This window comes from Hemitrygon akajei, chromosome 9, assembly GCF_048418815.1.
Source record: "Hemitrygon akajei chromosome 9, sHemAka1.3, whole genome shotgun sequence".
Lineage (NCBI taxonomy): Eukaryota > Metazoa > Chordata > Chondrichthyes > Myliobatiformes > Dasyatidae > Hemitrygon > Hemitrygon akajei.
In genome coordinates this window covers 23,796,132-23,818,349 of record NC_133132.1, presented here as the reverse complement: position 1 = coordinate 23,818,349, position 22,218 = coordinate 23,796,132, and the positions used below count along the sequence as shown (strand labels likewise).

General features: G+C 39.1%; 2 protein-coding genes across 5 annotated transcripts in view; one reads left to right on the top strand and one right to left on the bottom strand.

Moving 5' to 3' along the window:
* Window positions 1-7,066, bottom strand: part of sfi1 (SFI1 centrin binding protein) — a 262,284-nt gene extending 255,218 nt beyond the window's left edge. Inside the window, exon 1 of the mRNA XM_073055643.1 lies at window positions 6,841-7,066. The gene's annotated coding sequence lies outside the window, so the exon portion shown is untranslated. The remainder of the gene's footprint in view (window positions 1-6,840) is intronic.
* Window positions 7,067-7,344: 278 nt separating this feature from the next.
* eif4enif1 (eukaryotic translation initiation factor 4E nuclear import factor 1) overlaps window positions 7,345-22,218 on the top strand; it is a 56,551-nt gene continuing 41,677 nt past the window's right edge. For 2 of the 4 annotated variants that reach the window (XM_073055649.1, XM_073055646.1), the window contains exons 1-4: window positions 7,345-7,709; window positions 8,062-8,150; window positions 16,366-16,439; window positions 17,936-18,069. In XM_073055649.1, coding sequence (XP_072911750.1) covers window positions 8,064-8,150; window positions 16,366-16,439; window positions 17,936-18,069 — 295 coding nt within the window. In that variant the 5' untranslated portion in view covers window positions 7,345-7,709; window positions 8,062-8,063. The remainder of the gene's footprint in view (window positions 7,710-8,061; window positions 8,151-16,365; window positions 16,440-17,935; window positions 18,070-22,218) is intronic. The other 2 variants (XM_073055647.1, XM_073055648.1) reach the window with 2 other exon arrangements.

Sequence of the window (22,218 nt, the reverse complement as noted above, 5' to 3'; positions counted from 1 at the left end):
CCAGCATTTTGATTTTACTTCAATTTTCTAATATTTTATTTATTTTGTTTTTGCACTTTTAAAATCATACTTTGTATTAGTTTCCTCAGAGAAATTTTGGGAATTGCTGACTCTTGCTCCATAGTTTATAATTTTAATATTTTTCAATATCTTTTAATAATACAATGTCATTCTCAGATGAATGTTAATGAGCACTTTTCAAGCAATTCTTATTCAGTAATACATATCTAAGTAATATGTGATCAATCTTCATTTTTACTTTTCCAATTATTTGTCCAATTTCTGCACAATCTGAGTTAAATACCCTCTATTTTCTCTCATATACTCTCTCAGTACTTAAAAATAACTGCCTCACACTTCAACTATAAAAATGTTTTGTTTCTTCATAGCACACAAATCCCATGTTCTAGAATCACAATCATAAGAACAAAGGAACAGTAACAATCTTCTCAAACTTACCTCACCATTGAATATGGTAACAGCTGATTTAACCCAGGCTCAACTCCTTCTCAGATCCCCATAGCTCTCAATTCCCCAATCTTCCAAATGTATGTCTCCATTTTAAGTGCTTCATGTGAGCTAGTTTCCATTGCTGATCTCTCTGAATGTCCTACAATGCATGTGTAATGAAATTTTGCATCAACATACACTCAGTGCCCACTTCATTTAGCTAGGTACAGTAGAGGAACCTAGTGTGGTCTTTTGCAGTAGCCCATTTCAGAATTGCTCTTCTGTACACAACTGTTGTAATATGTGGTTATCTGAGCTGCTGAAGCTTTCCTTTCAGCTTGAACAAATCTGGCCATTCTCCTCTGCCCTCTCTGATTAACAGGGAACATTCTCCCACTGAACTGCCACTCTTTGGATGCTTTTTATTAATCACATTCTTTTGTGTAAACTCTAGAGCAGGGGTTCCCAACCTGGGGTCCACATACCTCTCGGTTAATGGTAGCGGTTCATTGCATAAAAAGGGTTGGGAGACTGTTGTGGGTGAAAATCCCAGAAGATCGGCAGTTTCTGAGATACTCAAATTCCCATGTCTGGCAGCAACAATCACATTTCTTCTCCATTCTGATGTTTGGTCTGAACAACAAATAAACCCTAAACCTCTTGACCATGTCTGAATGCATTGAGTTGCTGGCACATGATTGACTGATTAGATATCTGCATTAATGAGCAGGTGTACAGATGCACTGAGCATATCTTGTTGTGATTTTAAACTAACAGAAATTTAAGATTTCAGCATCCATATGTGCACAAACCTAAATGGAAACACTGGGAACTGTTACAGAATTAATGAAAAACAGGAATAATCTCACTTTTAGTTTCCATTTTCAATTTTACCTATGTGCCAAAACTTAACTTAGTTGATTCCAAATTATTTAGACAGGTACAATCTTTATTACATGTGCCATTGAGAACAGAGCATCTTATTGCTTTGACCAAGTATACAATTAATTTAATTCCATCTAATAAATAGAAATATTAAAAAGTGGTCAGAAGTCTTACAAGCAACACACACAAAATGCTGGTGGAACGCAGCAGGCCAGGCAGCATCTATAGGAAGAAGTACAGTTGACATTTTGAGCTGAGACCCTTCGTCAGGAATAACTGAAAGAAGAGATAGGAAGAGATTTGAAAGTGGGAGGGGGAAGGGGAGATCCAAAATGATAGGAGAAGACAGGAGGGGGAGGGAATGAAGGTAAGAGCGGGAAAGTTGATTGGCAGAAGGGATACATAGCTGGAGAAGGGAAAGGATCATGGGATGGGAGCACCAGAGAGAGATGGAGAGCAGGCAAGGTGTGATTGTGAGAGGGACAGAGAGAGAGAGAGAGAAAAGAAGAAAAAAAGGGGAGAAATAATAAATAAATAAATAAATAAATAGATAGATAAATAAGTAAGTAAGGGATAGGGTAAGAAGGGGAGGCATTGACGGAAGTTAGGTAAATCAATGTTCATGCCATAACGCTGGAGGCTACCCAGACGGAATATAAAGCGTTGTTCCTCCAACCTGAGTGTGGTTTCATCTTGACAGTAGAGGTGGCCATGGAGGGGATTTGCCCCCCCCTCCCCTTCTTACCCCATCCCTTATTTATTATTTTCCCCCTTTTTTCTTCTTTTCTCTCTCTCTGTCCCTCTCACAATCACACCTTGCCTGCTCTCCATCTCCCTCTGGTGCTTCCCTCCCCCTTTCTTTCTCCCTTGGCCTCCCGTCCATGATCCTTTCCCTTCTCCAGCTGTGTATCCCTTTTGCCAATCACCTTTCCAGCTCTTACCTTCATCCCTCCCCCTCCTGTCTTCTCCTATCATTTTGGATCTCCCCCTCCCCCTCCCACTTCCAAATCTCTTACTATCTTTCCTTTCAGTTAGTCCTGATGAAGGGTCTCGGCCTGAAACGTCGACAGTGCTTCTCCCTATAGATGCTGCCTGGCCTGCTGCATTCCACCAGCATTTTGTGTGTGTTGCTTGTATTTCCAGCATCTGCAGATTTCCTCGTGTTTGCGTTTTAAAAGTCTTACAACTGTGGATCAAATTACCATTGTCATTTTAGGTTGTCATAGTAATACATATTGCCATCATGTACCAAGATCATGTTTTCTTACTGACCATCTTCTCCTTGTCACCAAAGTCAAGTGAGATTTTAATGTTTGCAAATATTTAAGAAAGTAACTACAATCATGAGGGCTTTGGTGATGCATTATCTGAACCAGGTGAGCATTATTCTTAATTTAGACGTGGTGGCATTGGAGTGCATTCATCCAGATTAGAAGCTTGTTGGTTTGGTTCCAAGTCCACAGACTTGAGTGGTCTCATGATCAACTGGCTAGAGTGTTCACTGAGATCTTTAACTTCTCTCTTCAGCAGTGTGTGGTACCCACGTGCTTCAACTAGTTTTTAATTATACTGGTCCCCAAGAATAACATGGTGACCTGCCTCAATGACTGTTGCCCAGTAGCACTTACATCCACAGTGATAAAATGTTTTGAGAAGTTGGTGATGAAACATCAGCTCCCGAGAAGTGACTTAGGTCCACTCCAATTTGCCTACCAGGGCAACAGGACCACAGCAGATGCCATCTCATTGGCTTTTCACTTAACCCTGGAATATCTGACAGCAAAGATGCATACATTAGGATGCTCTCACTTGCAGACTCCAGTCAGAACAGAGTGGCAACATCTCAAATACAATCTCCATCAGCATAAGTGTACCACAAGGCTGTGTGCTTAATCCCCTACTCTACTTGCTTTACACTTATGACCGTGTGGCTAAACGCAGCTCCAATGCCATATTCAAGTTTGCTGACAATACCACTGTTATAGGCTGAATCAAAGGTGGTGGTGAATCAACATATGAGGGAGATTGAAAACCTGGCTGAGTGGTACCACAACAACAATCTCTTACTCAATATCAGGAAGAACAAAGACACGATTTTAGATTTAAGGAGAAGGAAACCAGAAGTGTATGAGCCAGTCCTTATCAGAGAAGCAGAGGTAGAGGGTCAGCAACTTTAAATTCCTCAATGTTAATATTTTGGAGGACTTGTCCTGGGCCCAGCACACAAGTGGAAACACGGAAAAAGCACGGCAGTGCTTCTACTTAGGAGTTTGTGGAGATTCGGAATAACATCTACAACTTTGATAAACTTCTATAGATGTGTAGTTGAGACTATAACGACTGCATCACAGCCTGGTATGGAAACACCAATGCCCTTGAATAAAGAATCCTACAAAATTTAGTGGATGCAGTCCATGAGCAAGGTAGGTAAGATCCTCCATGACATTGCTGGCCTTTTTCTGGCACCTTTTTGTATATGTCCTTGATGGCAAGTAGGCTGGTGCTGGTGGTGTGTTGGACAGTTTTGACTACCTGTTGTAGAGCCTTCTTATTCACTGCAGTACAGTTTCTGTACCATGCAGTAATTCAACATGCTAGGATGCTCTCCACTGCATACAAGTAGAAGATTGTTTCCACTGCTGTGTCGCCAATGTAAATAGGGGTGTGTGGTATGAGTTGTCCCAAAGGCAATAACCATCTCCTTTATCTTGTTGACATTGAGGAAGAAGTTATTTACCTAACACTAGGCCTTGAATTTTCCATCACCTCTCTCTAAGCCATCTCATCATTGTTGGTGATGAACCCCACCACTGTTGCGTCATCGTCAAACTTGATATGTGCAAGTCATACAACCAATGCAAAAACAAGATTAAACCAGCCTTGGACAGTTGCAGGGAAGGATAGAAATGATGGCTAAGAATTAAGCTGAAAACTTGTCTAATATCACACAACAAACAAATAATCTGATAATTTAGAAGTATGCAAGGTTAAGTGGGGAAGAGATTTAAATTACATTTCACTAACCTACACATGGAAAGTGAAGGTGTGTTTTAAAATCCTGTTTTGGGGGGTAGGATAGGTATTTAAGAATGGGAAGGATCAGAGATAGTTAGAACACTATGGAGCTAAAGAGAAAAGAGAAATCACTCAATTCTCTAGCTGCAGCTGAATAAGAAAAATAACAATCAGTAGCAACATCTGGAAGAGTGGACACCTGCTAACAGTCTGAATTTGATGCAGATTTTATAGCAATACATGGATTTCCAGAGACTTTGGTAAATACTCTACCATGCAATCTCAGATTACCTCCACACTTAATTTCTAGCTTACCAAAGTACTTACACTATAGGTAGCGTGCACAAAATGATATTTGCACTCCTGATGTCAGGGACTGCACATGCATCAGTTACCTCCTGTGGCCAGAAAAAAAATCTGGGTGTGGAATAGAAGTGGGGGAGAATGATGCAATCAAGCATGTCAATGACTAGGAAAAGGTTGCAACTTTCCTGATGGTCCTTCTTAATGTGTGCCAACACCAATGACAAAGACACACACCTGATAGGATAGATTAAGACACCCGAGTTCTGGGAAAGACATGTGGATTCAAGAAACACATTCACAGGAAATAATGGAGTTGAAAATGGGGCCTGAGCTTGTAAAGCTATTGGAATCAAGTATGTTTTGGGCAGGTCAATGTTGGCAGTATCTACAGTAGGGTCAGCACCCGATGAGAGGCAACCATTAACAGTATGAGCTGACATGGGCCCATTTACAGACTCAGAAAATCAATTGATTGAGATCGAAGAAAATGCTGTCATATTGATGCAATTAAAATAGGTCCATTTGGCAATAAATCTATTTATTTTTCTCATTGGATAGAAATAGTGGAAGAGTTATTATTAATCTGCTCTTTTATTCCTGTTAATTAAGGAGTTAATTAAAATAGGTCCATTTGGCAATAAATCTATTTATTTTTCTCATTGGATAGAAATAGTGGAAGAGTTATTATTAATTTGCTCTTTTATTCCTGTTAATTAAGGAGTTCAATTCAGGAAACATTTATTTAAGTTACAAAAATGCATATTACCAATTGGGTAATACAGTGGTTTCCGGTTATTTGGATCATCAGTTAATCAGGGCAGCCACTTATTTGCAACAAGTCTTAAATAACAGAAATTAATCAAGAAAATTTCTGGGATTCCCATCATTTATTTAGGACACTATGCTACTTAATTGAAGCAGGAGACTGTTGCCAAACAGGTTCTAACTAGCATCGCACGCACACTTGTGTGGCCGTTAAGACACTACATTGTGATTAGAGAGAAGTTTTTAAATAGTGTCAGTTGCATGTGTTTGTGTTCAAAAAGCAGTGATTTCTGTCATGATAGTTGGTGAATAAACAGTAAGACAAGTCAGAACAGTTTCACTCACTGCAGTTTTAAGCATTCAGGCTCGGAGATGCCAGAAATGGCCAGCAGTTAAAATGAAACTACTTTCAACATGTTAGGAAGGATGAAGAATTTGAAGGTATCAACGATCATCTTGAACGTTACAATAAAAATTAAGATTTCAAGGATGCCATCATTGAAAGCATTGCATGATGGCAGAACATTATCTGCACTAGGTAGCTGCGTGGATTTTATTCATTACAATCAAAAGAACGCATCAGTGTAAACTGAAGATGTACTGTAGTAGATTTGGTAGTGTTATCATTTGTTCTGTATTTCATTTAAATACATAATTTGTTACTCAGTTAAATGGTAGTCTTTTTATAGCATTGTATAAAGGCAATCCACTACATGTCTGTGCTGATTTTGTTAATTGTGTAACTAGATGAATTGACAGCTATATTTAGTACCGTAGTAATATTGGTAGCGTTCCAATTTGTTCTGTATTTCATTTAAGTACATAATCTGTTACCCACTTTGCCTTTTTTTTATTCCTTTTTAACTATTTAACTTTTTAACTGGGGCAGCCGTTTAATTAGGCCAAAAAGTACTGGTTCCGATTAGCTGGAATACACAGTAATTGTCAACAAGCAAATGTTCAACACACACTAAATACTGGAGAAAAGATCAAGATTTCCAGAATCTTGTGTTTCTAACAAAATCATTTAAAAATTACATAGTAAATAAACCACGTTAAAATAATATCCCCGTAGTTCATGTTGTGCTTCAGTTGTCGAAGAATTTGAGAGAGTGTGTACCCTTTCCACAGACACCAAAGCACAAAGAGAGATCCAGATTAGGGGCGCTCTCTACTTCTTGTTCCTTTGTATCTAATGACTCGTTTTCAACACCTTACTAGGTCCAAGAGTTGCAGCCTTTTAAATCCACCTGTGTTGTCCTCATTGATTGGCGAGTGATAAGGAAAACAGAACATATTTGCAACCAAAACATTTGAGGATGCCGATTTTGCCGGCAAAGTCAACATTATTTATTGTCCTTTCGAAGACAATGATGAACTACCTTCCTAGTCCCTGCAGTAAAGATGGTCAAACTATACCTTTAGCCAGGATAGCGGGATTCCTAACATTCACAGGCAAGCATCAACGATAATGGGAAACGAAAATCTCAGCCGCGTGGATATACGGAAGCTGTAGACGCCGGGGGTCCATACACATCGAAAGTGTACTGAGAGAAACAATCCGCGCACATGCCCGTCATGCATACAGAGAATCTCAGTGTGCTGAGCCCCGACGGCTCAGCCGCCACCGATCAGGCTGCCCGGCTGACGCCCCAGACAGACGCGCCCCTTCTGATTGGCTGAGCAAGGCTGAGTTTTGCCGTTGACTTTATTAGCCTGAAGGTCCTTCACATTTTTCAAAAAATATATGGAGTGCATGAAATATAAATAGTGTGAATTAAATAATTAATAATTAAGATGATAATATTCTATGTATCATTTAATGCAAAGTACTTTTAGTTCGAATGTATTGGTTTTCTCTGCTTGAGGAGAGTCAGGCGCCCGGCCGGCGGCCCGTACATCCGGGCGCGTGACGCGGCTGCGGGGGTTCTTAGCCGAGCGGCGGAGGCGGCTGCTGAGTCTTGGTGGTGGTGAGCTTGGTTTCGGGGTTGGTGCTCGTTTCGGCGCTTGGACCCTGCAGGCTGTAGCCCTTGTTGTTGTTGTCGTCGTCGTTGTTGCTGCTTTCTCGGCCGGTTGTGTTCCGCGTTTGTTGTGTGTGTGGCGGAGCTCGGTGTCTGGCAGGCTCGGGTTGTCCCGGTGCCTGGGGCCGCTGCACAAGCTGCCGGGTAACCCGGGGAGCGGTTGAGTGTCCTCTTGCCATTCCCCAACACAAACTTTTCCCTTTAATTTCCCTACCTACTCCGCCAGACGCCTAACAAGCAAGATTAGGTGCCTTGTTGCCTTTTCAGGTATGTATTTGCATGTAGGAAGTGGTCTCGGTTTAGTGCTGTGGAAGAAGGGATAGATTTTTGTTTCTTGTAATTGGGAAGCCACTTTTTTTGTTTTGCACATTCTCATTAGTTCTGAACTAAACGGCTAAAGATATCTTCCAGTTTGCCTTGTCTCTTTCGTAGTGGGTAATATTACATATTTGTGTTGCCCTTAGCTTTCAAGTTGAATGAAATGTTATCTATTGGTTTATTAGCTCGAAATAGATATTAACGGGCCTATTATTGTTGGTGAAGTTTAGGATAGACTATGTCTGAACTATGGTGCAACAGTTGGTAAATTTTGTTTTAATGTCTTTAAACTTTATGGCAGGCATGGATAAAAAATGGATTGAAGAAAAAGAGCAAGTAAATGATATAGTAAACATGTGTGGCAAGAAGAAACCATATAGATATTCAAAGGTAAGTTGAAATATTTGGAGTTTTTCATTTGGTGGTTGTAATTTCTAGGAGCTTTAGCTGTTTGTAGTGAAGTAGTTGTGGGAATTCAGAATTGTATTTTTTTTGTAATTTCAGATTTCCAGTTTTGATTTCATTTTTTATGTCAAAAATTTAGAATTCAAGTGTAAGATCTCAGTAATTTGGTGATGGCTGTTGGTTTTGGCCTGTCATAGAGTGAGATAAATAAAATAAATGCTGTATTGTCAAAAATCAACATCTTGGAAGTGTGTGTTGCGTCATATCCTAGCGGTTTAAGATTTCATCAGGAGCTGATATCTGCATAAACTAATTTGAAACAACCTTGTCATCTCAGTACCTGTTCAGGTTGGGAATCTACATGACAGGATCTTGCATTTGGGTTCAGTGCTGTATTATATGAGCATAAAAATTAGGTGTTAACCTTTTGGCTTTTGTCTGACAATCACTAAGATGTTAATCTGCAGTTTTCACCCAGTTCCCATTTACTCCCTTGTAACCTTTTATTGCTTTTCAAGAATCTAACAACCTGTGCCTTAAAATTTTCAGACACTTTGCTATCCTATGAGGGAAAAATTCCAAATGGTCATGGCCGTAGACAAATCTGCCTTTCTTGCAAATTATTCTTTTGAACAGTAATTCCCTCCTTCCAGACTTTTCTTGAATAATCCTTTTGATAGTCACCTGTCAAGATGTTGTCTCACTTTCTCCTCCTCTTCCTTCCCCTCCCCCCAGCAGATGCTAGTGTCCAAATTTTTCTGCTAAAGATAACAAAGTTGTGCACCAGCTGTGATCTTGTGAATGCCTATAAACTTGCATTTTTTTTTGGGGGGGGAGGAACCTAGATGATGGTGGTAGATGGATTTAATAATACTGTTCAATAGGTGCATTTAACGTCAGAGAAATACATACAACATGGAATTCTTTTTCTTCGCAAACATCCACGAAAACAGGAGTGCCCCAAAGAATGAATGACAATTAAATGTTAGAACCCCAAAGCCCCTCCAGCTGCCCCCCTCATGCACAAGCAGCAGGAAGGCAACAACCCAACCCCCAACTAACAAAAAAAAATTGGCGCCCTCCACTAAGCATTCAAGCTTGCAGCAAAGCATCAATAAAGATGCAGTACCCCAAGGACTACTCATTCACCCGGTAATTCGACATACCATAGTGTCTCACTAATAAAGCAAAAAGAGGTGTCCCCATTTCACAGCAAGAGGGAAGGCATAACAAACAACTTGCTGATTCATGATGATAAACGTCTGTTGCATCGCTTTTTCTGAGCTCTGCCCCAGAAAGGCTCTGGTCTCTGGACACACAGCTGGCAGCTAACCCACTGCTCCTGATATTCAGGGGCACCAGCCTTGAATCAGCCTGTCTCCAGAGCCACAAAAATCTGGCACCCTGAGAGCGAGCTGGTCTTCCTTGGGATATCAAAAAGCAGCTAGTCGTGAGGTCCTGAGAGTGGGTCCCATTCCAGCAAAGAACCAAAGTTAGACTGTAACTCTAGGCCAGGGTCTTCAAAAGAACCTTGGCAAGGTTTTTCCTTTTTTCAGGAGATATCAAAGATAGAAATAAAGCTGTTTTGCATGTAATGAAAAGCTGGTTTGTAATAGTGAAATTAATTAAGTCAAATGAACTTTATATTACAGAATCAAGTTCCAATTATGAGTTGATGAGCACCTTTGGTGTATACATCTCTGGAAATTGGCATAATATTTTTGGAAACAAAATGCTAAATTAAGTGTCACAATGCACCTGTGAGGAATGTATTGTGGGTTGGGCAGTGAGGAAGAGATGGGAGGGCAATGGCACCCAAGCTAAACTATTTGTACCAGAATGCTGTTTAATAATGAGTGCCCAACTGTATGGACTAAAGACAAATTTTCAGTTGTGGCATACTCTTATAGTTTAGTTTATTGATGGCTATTAGCTTTGTGTTGGAAGATATCAAACACCATGAAAAGCAGTTGGAAGCTTATAGTATTCTTTGAGATGAGAGAAGCTGGGGATATTTTAACTAAATCACACCCTTGATGTAATACTTGCTAACAGTATATGGTTCATTTAAAGTTATTTTTAAAAATTTACATCTGTTTTTAAAGTTTTAAGACAAAGGCTGACACCCCTGCTTTTGTGTGTGTTTTTTTTTTGGACAGTATGACATAGCCACTGAGTCACTTAAATCTGCACCTTGCAACACTATCAACTCATTCTTTCCACACTACAGGTACTAGCCCTCAGTGCAAATTGCTTTCCAGGTACTTGATCTGATCCTGATCTGACAGTTTCAACAAAACTTAAAGTTCTGCCCTGCAGGTTTCAAGCAGTACAGTAGTTATTAATTTTTCTGGATTTTTGGGCTTCATATGCCCTCCATTTAAGCTCCAGTGAGATGAGTTTGACAACCCTCTTTTTTTAAAACCTGATCTAGTTTATCCTTCTGTGGATTTTAAACAATTTGACCCTCTACATTCTCTCAGTGTTGAAATTCTTGGTATCTGCTCAGAATTGGCTAAAACCTTCTTACATTAGCTTGTATGCTTCTCTTTATTAATTTGTCCTATCAGCTGAAATTGTTTTATGGGGTTTGGGGAGAGGGAAACATCTTTTTTAACCTTTTTTTAAAGTTGTGTATTTCAGAAAGAATAAACTTATTTTTGCTATTGTCTTTTGAAGTTAGGTTACTATTATCATGTTCATTACATTTCAGGCTTAATAGCAATTTTATACTTGAAATGTGAGATCTGCTCAATACTTTGATTTCTCAGTAACTTGATGTTAGTGGTGCTCCTATATTGAATTTGACAAACTTTCAGTCTGCAAGCACAATAGGAACTTAATTAGCCAAAGCAAAACAATTGTTTAACAATTGGTCTTGAGTTTATTGATAGAATCAACTTTTAATCATAACATTGTTACCTATCTTACTCACCCATACTTTCCAAATGACAACTTTGTCCTAAACAATATTTTCTTGTCCATTTGTTCATAATAGTTAACTATAAAATGCAGATTGAAAACATGAATTGAGTTATTGATCTGCTTATGAACAACAGCCCCACTTTTACAATGCATATTTCCTGAATTCAGTATAGGTGAGATGTTTACCAGACTTGTGGGAGAAAGATAACTGTGGACACAAGATATTGTAAGATATTTCCCACCCCATGATCTTGTAGAGCATTTATTAGGTTGAACATGTGTAAGTATAAATTCTGTAATGAACCAAGTCTGCATTGAGCTTTGTAAATCTGTCATCTTTATGCCACTGTATACCTCAGATTGACAACGTGGACTCAAGGTGAGGCTGAACCTCTGGCATGCATGGGTAATAGTTAAGAGCTGAGATCAAAATGTCATTGATATACTACTTGTAACTACTTCGCTCATTAGTGATTTAAGATTGTAACTTATTAAGTAAGCTTACATTTGCAAAATATTGGGTACAGAAACTTTGTTTCAAAATTTCTGTCATACTTGCCATCATGTAGTCTAATTTAGACTTTACCTTAAATGTAAACATTTCCTGGCTTTAGACATGCTATATTCTTCCCATGTATTTTCAAAAGTTGAATTAAATCATCTCTAGACAGTGGGTTTATAACCTGAATTTCAGTTGTCTTTAACCCTGAGTCTGATCTGTTGTAAGCTGAGGACGTGCACAATATGCATAGTACTGCTCTTTAATGTTCTAGATGTAGTACCACCAGCTGTTTATTGGTTTTGTAGTGTAGAGTGTTTCACTCTCTAGATATGAAAGCTATAAGTCTGTTACCATTTTCGTACCCACCTGACGTAGTAATCATTGACTGCAAGGTTTCTGAAGCTCTTGCTCTTCCATGTTAATTTAGAAAGTAGCGATATACACTAAGCTTCCTGGTTTAATGAATCCATTTTCCCCTTCTACACATACTGCTTAAAATGTAACTGGCTTTTAATCATGAATAGATTTTAGGTATACAAATATCAACTATACTCATGGGATAATGTAGCCTCGAGGCACTGAATCCTATTTCTGCAATTTAGCTACCTATCTTTTTTCCTCCAACCTTCTCTTGCTATTAGTAATTTCCTAGCCAGATCAATTTTTTTCCTTCAGAAGACAAAAGCACCCACAATCACTGGCTTATTATATAGCTTCCCCCCGCATATCAGTTTTTGCAAAGTAGATCCACCTGTGGAGTCTTCAGTGTGTTTCATGGTAGCTTTTGAAGTGCTGCATCCTCTGAATTATGAAATTGACGTTTGAAGGATCAAAGGATTATGAATTGTTTTTATTGCGCAGTCATCAAGAAAACTACTCGTCTGTTCTGCTTGTACCAGGTGGTTAAGTTTTTTGGTCTATCAGAGATTAAGAAATTCAAATGCAACTTCAGTTAAATTCAAGATGAAATTTGAAATCATGTATATTAAATACTATGGACTATACATTTTTTTGATCTGAATACCCTTGAAAATGCTGTATTTTTTTAAAAAATGCATCCCCCACCACCCTTTGGCGGGCAGATGCTCAGTACTCTGTATGCTTGCAGTACTTGATGTCCATCCAGAGTTACCACATTAAGTATGCCAAATGAAATAGCTTGAATTAACATGACACATTTGCAACTTATCAGCTGATTTAAATGCTACAATCAGCTTGTCCTCCCAGCCTCCTCTTGCTGAAGCCTCACCTTTTTCTGTGCTTCACTTGTGCATTCAAGACAAAACTGGACAGGATTCTTGGGGCCTGTCAATGATACCTTCACATTATACGAGACTAAGTATTAGCAGTAAATAGGAACTACTGTAAGTTAGGCTGAAGGGATGTGGAAGATCAGCTTGGTCATCAGGAGTCAGACCAGGCTTAAGTACTTTGTGAATACAGTAGCATAGTGGTGCTACAATAACAGATTCAATTAACAGCATCAATAACAGATTCAATTACTGTATTTATGAATACATTAGCATAATGATTAGCACAACACTTTACAGCATCAGTGACCCAGGTTCAATTCCCACTGCTGTCTGTAAGGAGTTTGTACATTCTCCCTGTACAATGGGTTTTCTACTGTAGATTAGTCATTGTAAATTGTCCTGTGATTCAGCTAGGGTTAAATTTGGGGTTGCTAGTCGATACGGCTCAAAGGGCCTATACTGTGCTGTCTCTCAAATTTTTTTTTTAAAATTGTTTTGCTTCTCCCATATGAGATCAAATCACAGTAACACATTGTACACAGATAATAAATGGCTGAGAGCAATGGAAATAGGGCAGGGTTTTTGGACTAGATAACTGTGTTGCTGAAAACTTGTTGTGCTTTTCAGTACACTTCAACTGAACAGGGTTAAATGGTGTGAAAGTGTCCTCTCCCTAAAAACCCAAAAACTCCACAAGCCCAGTCCTCAAACAGAAGCCCTGGGTTATCTTAAGAGATTCAGTCTGCTGAGGGCTAGATCAGTGGCGTGGTGTTCAGGGCTAGAAATAAGGCATCTCTGGAATGTCTGGATGAACTCACCTGAATCACAGAGGGATGCTTGACAAGTATGGCAGGGTTTCAATGTCATGGGTTCCTACAAAGCAAAGTCAAGCAACATTGGTCTTGTGTATGGTATTGTGTATAATTGACAACAGGAGAGTGAACCATGGAAATCATTTGGCCCAGGTGATGTACCTGGCCGAGTTCTGAAGACCTGTGCTAATCAACTGGCTGAAGTGTTTAATAATAAGTACTTTATTGATCCTGAGTGGGAAATTTTGTTACATCAGCAATATTTAAAAACTGAGCAATAATTGTAATTATTAGTTAATATCAAGTACAGAATAATATATAAATTTAATCATGTGCAATGATGTATGGAATGATAAAACAGATTATTGTACTATGTGTTCTGCTACTCAGAAATGAACTGTCATATGCTTTTTTTCCTTCCAAATGAAATTATTTTCTGTAACAATCCTTGTGACAGCAAAGCTGAATGAACCTATTCAAAAGGGTGCTCCGCTGCTTATTCATGGAGCAGATGCACCAGATTGTCCATAATGGATAAGTTTGTTCAATGACCTCCTCTACACCGCTAACTCAAGAGTCCGGTGTAGCCAAGAACAGATCCAGCCTTTTTGAATTCGTAAACATCTTGATTCAGCAGTCTGAGGTACCCACTTGCTTCAAGTCGGCTTCAATCATACAGGTGTTCAAGAATAATGTGGTAACCTGCCTCAATGAGTATCATTAAGTAGCTCTTGCATCAAAGTGAGGAAGTGCTTTGAGAAGCTGGTCGTGAAGATTATCAACTGCCTGCCTGCCTGAGGAGTGACCTGGATCCACTCCATTTTGCCTACTGTTGCAACAGGTCAATAGCAGATGCCATTTCATTGGCTGTCCACTCAACTTTGGAATGCCCGGATAAGACCTGGACCTTGATATTTTCCCTGTGCAACTGGATCCCCAATCTCTCATTTGCAGACCCCAGTTAATAAGGCAGCATCTCTACACAGTATCACTGGTGGACCACAAGGGAGTGTGCTTAGAACCCTACTTTTTATAATTGTGTGGTAGTTCTAATGCTGTATGTAAGCTGTTGACAACCCTTTGGCTGAATCAAAGGTGCTGACAAATCAGCATACAGGAAGGAGATTGTTGTGGCACCATTCAACCAGATTTTCAATCTCACCCATTTCAGCAGAAACAGCTGAATATCAGCTGCAGGAGGAATAAGCTAGAGGTCCACAAGCCAATCGTCATCAGAAGATTGGAGATGGAGAGGGTCAGAAACTTTAAATTCTTTGCCATTATCATATCAGAGGATCTATCCTGAGACCAACATAAATGCCATTACAAAGAAGGCACAACAGTACCCCTACTATCTTAGATGTTCATGTACACTTGGCATGTCACCAAAAATTATGGCAATCTTCAGTAGATGCATGAGAGTATCCTAACTGGTTGCATCATCACCTGGAATAGAAACACCTGTGTCCATTAATAGAAAAGGGTACAGAAAGTGATGGATAAGCTCAGTCCATCACAAACACAATCCTCCTCACCATTGAGTGCATTTACTTGGAGTGCTGCCACAAGAAAGTAACATTTATCAGCAAACTCACCACCCCCCCCCACCACCACCATCCAGGAGCATGCTGTCTTCTTGCTGTTGCCATTGGGCGGGAGGTACAGAAGCTATAGTCCCCACACACCTGCTTTGGGTACGGTTATTGCCCTACTACAATCAGGTTCAGGACCTGACGTGAGTAACTTCACTCTCTGCAATTTTGAACTGATTCTACAACCTACAGACTCAGTTTCAAGGAGGTTTTACAACTTGTGTTCTTTTCGCACAATTTGTCTTTTGGTTGTCTTTATCTGCACTATAACCATTGATAAACTGTATTTTAACTGTAAATGCCTGCAAGAATATGATTCTCAAGTAGTATATGGTAATATGTACTTTGATAACAAATTTTACTTTGTCTTTGAAACATATTATTGGATTTAGTGGGAAACACTAAGTTGAAATTTTACTGTGCATAAAAGGAGATGCATGTTTGTTAGAAATATGGTCCATCACTGTGCTGTGGTATTGCTGCAGGTGAATACTTCCTTAAATCCTCCTGCATGGATTGCTCTGAGCACTGGCAAATAAACATTTTGGAAGGCTGCTTTACCCTGGCTGGTACGGGGCATCAATGTTAAAGCCTCATTTAGCCAGGAGGCTATGATGTACACAGTTTACTAAGTCATTTGCCTAGCTCCCTACAGTGCTAGAAGATGTTATATGACCAGCAGATGCATGGAAATCCCAGCATCTGATTACTCCATTATTCTGGGCAATGTCTGTCATTGCCCTTCATTTAAATCCTGGAACTCCAAACCCAACTGCACAAGTGTCCTTTACCTGAAGGTAGCTAGTTACTGAAAGTAACTTGTGTGTCAACATGGAGAAATGGTAATAAATTTAGGCCTTGCCAGTGAGGTCTTGGTCAGGGTTACTACAAAGATGATATTGTCATTGACTTCTCTTCCCCAAAAAAGACAGGCAGCTGGATAACCAAGCAGTATATGGCTTTTTGTAATGCTGAGTTGAATACACATCCCGGTTGAATATTGATCAGAACGTGGATCTAGTTTGGTATCACTTCTGTAGGGATACATTAAAGAGATTTAACAGATTTTTTTGCCATTGTCTAAAACTTAAGATTTTAATTGTTTTCCATTTTCAGGAAAAGCTACTTGAAATCAAAGAGTATCCATATGCAAAACAAAGACCAGCATGTCTTTTGGAAAAATATGACAGGTAAAGGAGTGTGTTCTTTTTGATTGCAATGAGATTATTTTAACTTTGTTTAAACTTTGCAGTGAAAAAATTTTTCACTTTCTGCACAAGCGTACTGATATAAAATGGAAGCGTAAGTGGGGTAAATAGTATTTTCCCAGGTGGAAATGCTTAAGGTGAGCACAAGTTGAATGAGGGAAAAGTTTTGAAGAGATTAGTGAGACATGTTTTTTCTTTCCCTACAGCATAGGAGGTTTCAGGGAAACATCATAGTATATAAAATTAAGCCAAGTAGGTAGCTGATCAGTGTTTTTCCTGGAGTAGGAAGTCTAAAGTTAGAAGGCATAAGTTAAGCTGAGAAGTGGGGGGGTGGGTACAAAGTTAAGAGGGCTTGAGGGGATAACTTAGAAGGTAATTGGTATTTGAAATAAGCTGCCAGAGGAAGATTTAATTGCACCTGCATTTTGTGTTTAAAAGGCACTGATATGTACCTGAAAGTTACTGCAGAAGCTGATAAGGTAGTAATGTTTGAGGCATTCAGACAAACATAAACAGGTGGGGAATAAATAGATGGGATTAGTTGGTTACAATAGTTGCAGACAAGGTGAGCTGAACTGTTCTACATTCTAAGCATGGATGTTGGGATGTCAAAACTAGGGCAAACATTTGAAACTTGGCAGCAAGCAATAAATGTACCTGTCCCCAAAGCAACAGTTGATTATAATTTTTTTTCAAAGCCTCCAAATGAAGATGTCGAATCGTTAAAATGAAATCTAAACTGTGAACACTTATTGAAAAACCAAGGAACGCATCAGGTTCACAGACAAACTATAGAAAGATGATAGCAAACCAACTATGAAAACAACATGTGGGCAAATAACCAATTTATAAACTTGGATTAGTGAGAAACTAATGTGGGAAGTGTAAAATTGTCCATTTTGACAAAACACAGTATCTAAATGGCATTAATTTATGTATGTGGAGATGCAGAGGGATCTCTGTTCTAATGCAAAAAAGTTATTATGAAGGTACATTAATAATAGCACTTTTATTAAGAGGGGATCACTATAGGGTAGAAATTGTGGTTCACTTTTGGGGATTACTGAGACCAAGTCCAGTGGACTGTGTCTTAAGCAGGAAAGTTAATATTTTAGGAGTAGTTCGGAGAAGATCTTCTCCAACATTTCTTAAAATGAGATTATTACCTTGCAACCAATTTTTTTTTTTTTTTTTTTTGGAGTTCAGACTAAGTGCATATTTGATTGAAATAAGATCCTGAGGGATATTGACTGGGTGGATATGGTGAGGGCTTCTCATTTTGTGCAGTAATCTGGAACTAATTGGTTGCTGTTCAAAACAAAAGTATGCAATTTTTTTTTTTGAGGGTCTTGCAGTTTCAGGTTACCAGTGAATTAAAATGAAAAAGTATGTTTTAATTCAGCATACTACATAATCAAACTATCTTTAGTCATTTTTTTTCAATGAACTGAGTAACTTTTTAACTGGTATTTCTCTAGTGAAGGCATCTGGGATCCTGAAAAGTGGCATGCATCCTTGTACCCCAATTCTGGCAGGAATTCTCCACTGGATGGAACTAAGAAGGACTGTGCTTCAGATTTGGAGAGAGCAGTTCTCAAGCGAAGAATTGCAGGTGATTCTTGTGGAAAATAATAGTTCAATTTTATTTGTCAGTTTATTTTCTAGCTTGTTTCTATTGAATCAATTTCAGCATCTTGAGTATAGTGTTTGGCTGGCTAAATAATCGTGTATCAATTAAGGATCAGGATTGCATATGATGTACAGTGCAAAGTTGAACTATTTAACCCAAAGTTGTATTTTTTGGTGTTTAGTTTTATCTTGTGATCAGACTCTGGTTCCCAACTCAGATGGTAATATTGTAACTAATGTCCCACTTCACATATCAGGCTGAGGTGAGTGAACCTGGAATGCAACTTTTTAGGAAGGTGATTGAGTTAGTAAAAATGGTACGTCGGACAATGTTCCCTCTGAGGTGCGCACACGTCTTTTGCTACTAATGCACAAAGGAATTTAAACTGTGCACAAAAGTTGGTCACCCTCTACCTCGTTAGTATATTTCACAATCATGGTTTCTGATGCGGATAGTGTTGATAGTGTGGAGCTTGCAGTGATTTGTTTGTAGATTATAGATTATAACTTTTTTAATACTGAATTTTATTGAAGAAATTGTTGATGTACTAAGTTGAATTCCAAAGAAGCCAAGGGATTTGTGTGGGAAGAAGTGGAGTGAAATTTAGAAACTTTTTAAAGCCTCATTTGGCAAACAAATCATATATGAATGTGTGCAATCCAGCAAGAAAATCCTTGATTACCTGCTACAGGCCTGCAGATGAATGAGAGTAAAAACAATCAAGAGGAGATCAAAGTTGTGGAGGTTTTCCAGCTGTTAAAATGAATACCTAACTGTAAAAATCAGCACACACTTGTCACTGGACAATAAATTACACCGCCCAAGTTAATTGGAGGGAACATTGATGTCAAACACATGGGAAATATTTGAAGGGCCGAATTGCCGGTTCTAGCCACGAGCTCCTTTCCCTAGGTGGATTCATCTTTGATTTTAAAATCTATGGTAATTTTGACAGGTAATTCAGTCTGAGGTTATAAATGTCTTTCATAGATTCAACGCAAATATTTCACTTGGTATTGAAACTTTAGTTTTTAATTAAGATGAATGTATAACATTATTTTTCAAATGTAACAATTAAAATGTATCCTTTAGAACTCAGCAGCAAATCTTATATGTAACTTTTTCGCAGGCATTTTGTGCTCTTAACAAGAATGATAGCAAGGCTGGCTTAGATAGAGGGGAAAAAAATGAAGGGCTACCACATCAAAGGTGCTCATAGTTGAAGTGTTGCATCCAGTAGGTGTTGATTACCTCGGTTCTTGATTCTCAGTGGCCTGGGTCTTTAGGTGTTGTGATCATTGGATTTTATTCTGAAGTACTTGTACATATGGCAATGGTAAAGTTACTGACCTGTACTCTCCATTCTCCATTTGTTCTCTGGGTTCTGTTTTAAGCTGGTTCTCTGTCTTTAGGTTACTGTTTCTTTTCAACTTGAAAGTTCTTCCTTTTCTTTTTAGGAATGCTTTGTATTTGCAGTTAATTAGTTCCTTTTATTTTGGTCAGACTTGATAAACTTCCTTTTTCTGAAAGAAACCAGGACCTAATTCATGGATCGAATTATGACAGACCTTGGGGTAACTCCTAAGCTGTGGACTCTGGCTTCTGCAGGCTGGGAAATGATAAAATTAATATTGTTTGTCAGCAGAAGAGCTAGTTTAATTCCATCTAGATGAAGAGAAGCATATTGCAGAGGACTTCGTTCTGCATTTATCTTGCTCAGCAGGAAAGGTGACTAGTCCAACTCTGAATGGGTCTCCCTGCTTACTGTAACAGGGAAAACCATTGCTAGAGTTTTATCTGGGCTGTTCCTTCCTGAATCCTGTGTGGAAGCAACTTGGAGGCATGTAATCTTCACAAAATAACTCAAAAGAAAGGGAGCAGCACCAGCCTTTAATTCCATCATTGGAATAGTGGAGAACACTCTTCAAATCTATTGTTCACAGAAGTGTCTCCATCTTATTCATTGCAAGCCATAGTGTGCCAACAGCAACTTTTTTTTTTCTTGTGAAGACTGGTGTCCATAGATGCTGCCTGGCATGAGTTCTTCCAGCATTTTTGGGTATTGCTTTGACTGAAGCATGTCTGGATGGGTTTTGCATTCATAATTCACAAAGCAAAAGGACCTCTACTAACCTTGCTTTGCTGTATGATATTTCAGATTTGCAGAAGACTCTTGAAAATGTGGACTTTTGTCCTAGACTTGGGAGTGCCTTCAGTAAAGGCAGATTAATTCACCACCTCTGAGCCATTAAGGATATTTAAAATGGAACACATCTTCAGGCACATTAGACTCCTTATACAAATGTAATGCCCTGGTTCACATGGTTCATATTTTTTCTGTTCTGTGTAAACTGCTTGTTTGGGTTACTGTTGAAGATGAGAGATAGGATAAATGTGTGCCACCCAACCGGGATAGTGGATATGGGGGAGATTTCTCTGGTGAAGGACTAGGGTTGGGCTTGGGGCTTGAGAGGGGAGAAGAGGTTGGAGGAGTACATAAGATATAGGATCAGAAGTAGGCCATTCAGCCCGAGCCTACTCTGCCATTCAATCATGGGCTGATCCAATTCTTCCAGTCATCCCCACTCCCCTATCTTTACCCCATACCCTTTGATGCCCTGGCTAATCAAGGACCTATCTATCTTTGACTTAAGTCGACCCGGACTGGGGCTGGCAGTGTCGACATTTCGGGCTGAGACCCTTCATCAGGATACGTTCTGACTTTGTCCTGACGAAGGATCTTGGCCCAAAACATCAACAGTGCTTCTTCCTATAGATGCTGCCTGGCCTGCTGCGTTCCACCAGCATTTTGTGTGAAGCTAAATCTTTTAATTGTATGCGGTGTACTGTCTATTATTCCACTTTACTTATTTGTAATGGTAACAAATCACGCAGCATCCACACATACAGGGGGATTTGGGGGGGGGTGGGGGGCTTGCGCTTCAATCTCCCACGTTTGGCGTGGCCGGGAGGGTGTCTTCCCCAGACTTGTTCAGCTGATGGAACCAGAGTGTTAGACAGATTAAACTTCAATCCTTTGTAGGAAAAGCATAAGGTTGTTGAAAATGTTCATATGGGCAATACATTGTAATTAATATATTGTAAAAAGATGAGGTTTCTTCTGTTTTTGCTTGTTGTAACGTCAGTTTCTGAACCACTGAAATAAGCATGACTTGAATGTTAACTTTGGTTTACACTCTTGAGAGATACTCTCTGACCCAAGGGCAGCATTTTCTTTTTTGAGTATTCTCTCCATCCTAATAACAATGGGGTGCTTAAAACTTCATTTGATTCTGAAAGAAATGTTAAGTTTGCTGGAATTAATTTGCCTCTTTAGGTTTCCAAAATTGCTTAATTTCTTTTTTAGCTATTTGGAAAGCACTTTAGTCTTTAAAGCATACTTGAATCTTCAAGTTCATGCCTTGTTTTAATTTCATAAAATGTTACCTTTGGTGGACCCTCAGATCGATGGAAGACTTTATTTCTGATCCATTTTGGATTTTTGAGGTTTTTATGATCTTTTTGTCCATGTTCTAATAGTAACTGTATTAGGAGTCTGATATAGCACAGAATGATGATGATGATTAGGAATTCAGTGGACTCCAAGTCATTTGAGTATTAGTTGGCCCTCAACTAGATTTTAATGAATAAGAACAGGTTAGATTATTTTTCCAGCTGGTGGATCTCAGGGATTCAGTGGAGTTGCATAAGTAAATTGGGATGCTGCAAGTCATTTAGGTCTAAGTGTATAAGGAAAGGTTTCATTATTGCCCAGTTGACAAGGTGTTTTGAGCTCTACAACTCCTTAACTTGCCTTATTTATTCTGTGACAATGCAAATTTCATTTGCTTGCTTCAGGCCATCATATCTTGCCCTTTCCTATCTGAATGCTCTTTTTAAAAATTGTAATTGCATGTCTCTACTGCCACCTCTTTCAGCTTGTTCCATATAATCACATCCACCTGAATTCCCTGAGTTTTTCCTCTTCTCCCTTTAGCCTTCAATTAGTCTTTTCATCTCGGAGCTTTTACCCTTTCTATATCCCATATTTTATTGCACGCTGTAAAGTCGTCCCTTAACCACTCCTCCTTTAAGTGAATCTTAAGCCCACCTTGCCCAGTCTCCCTGTAA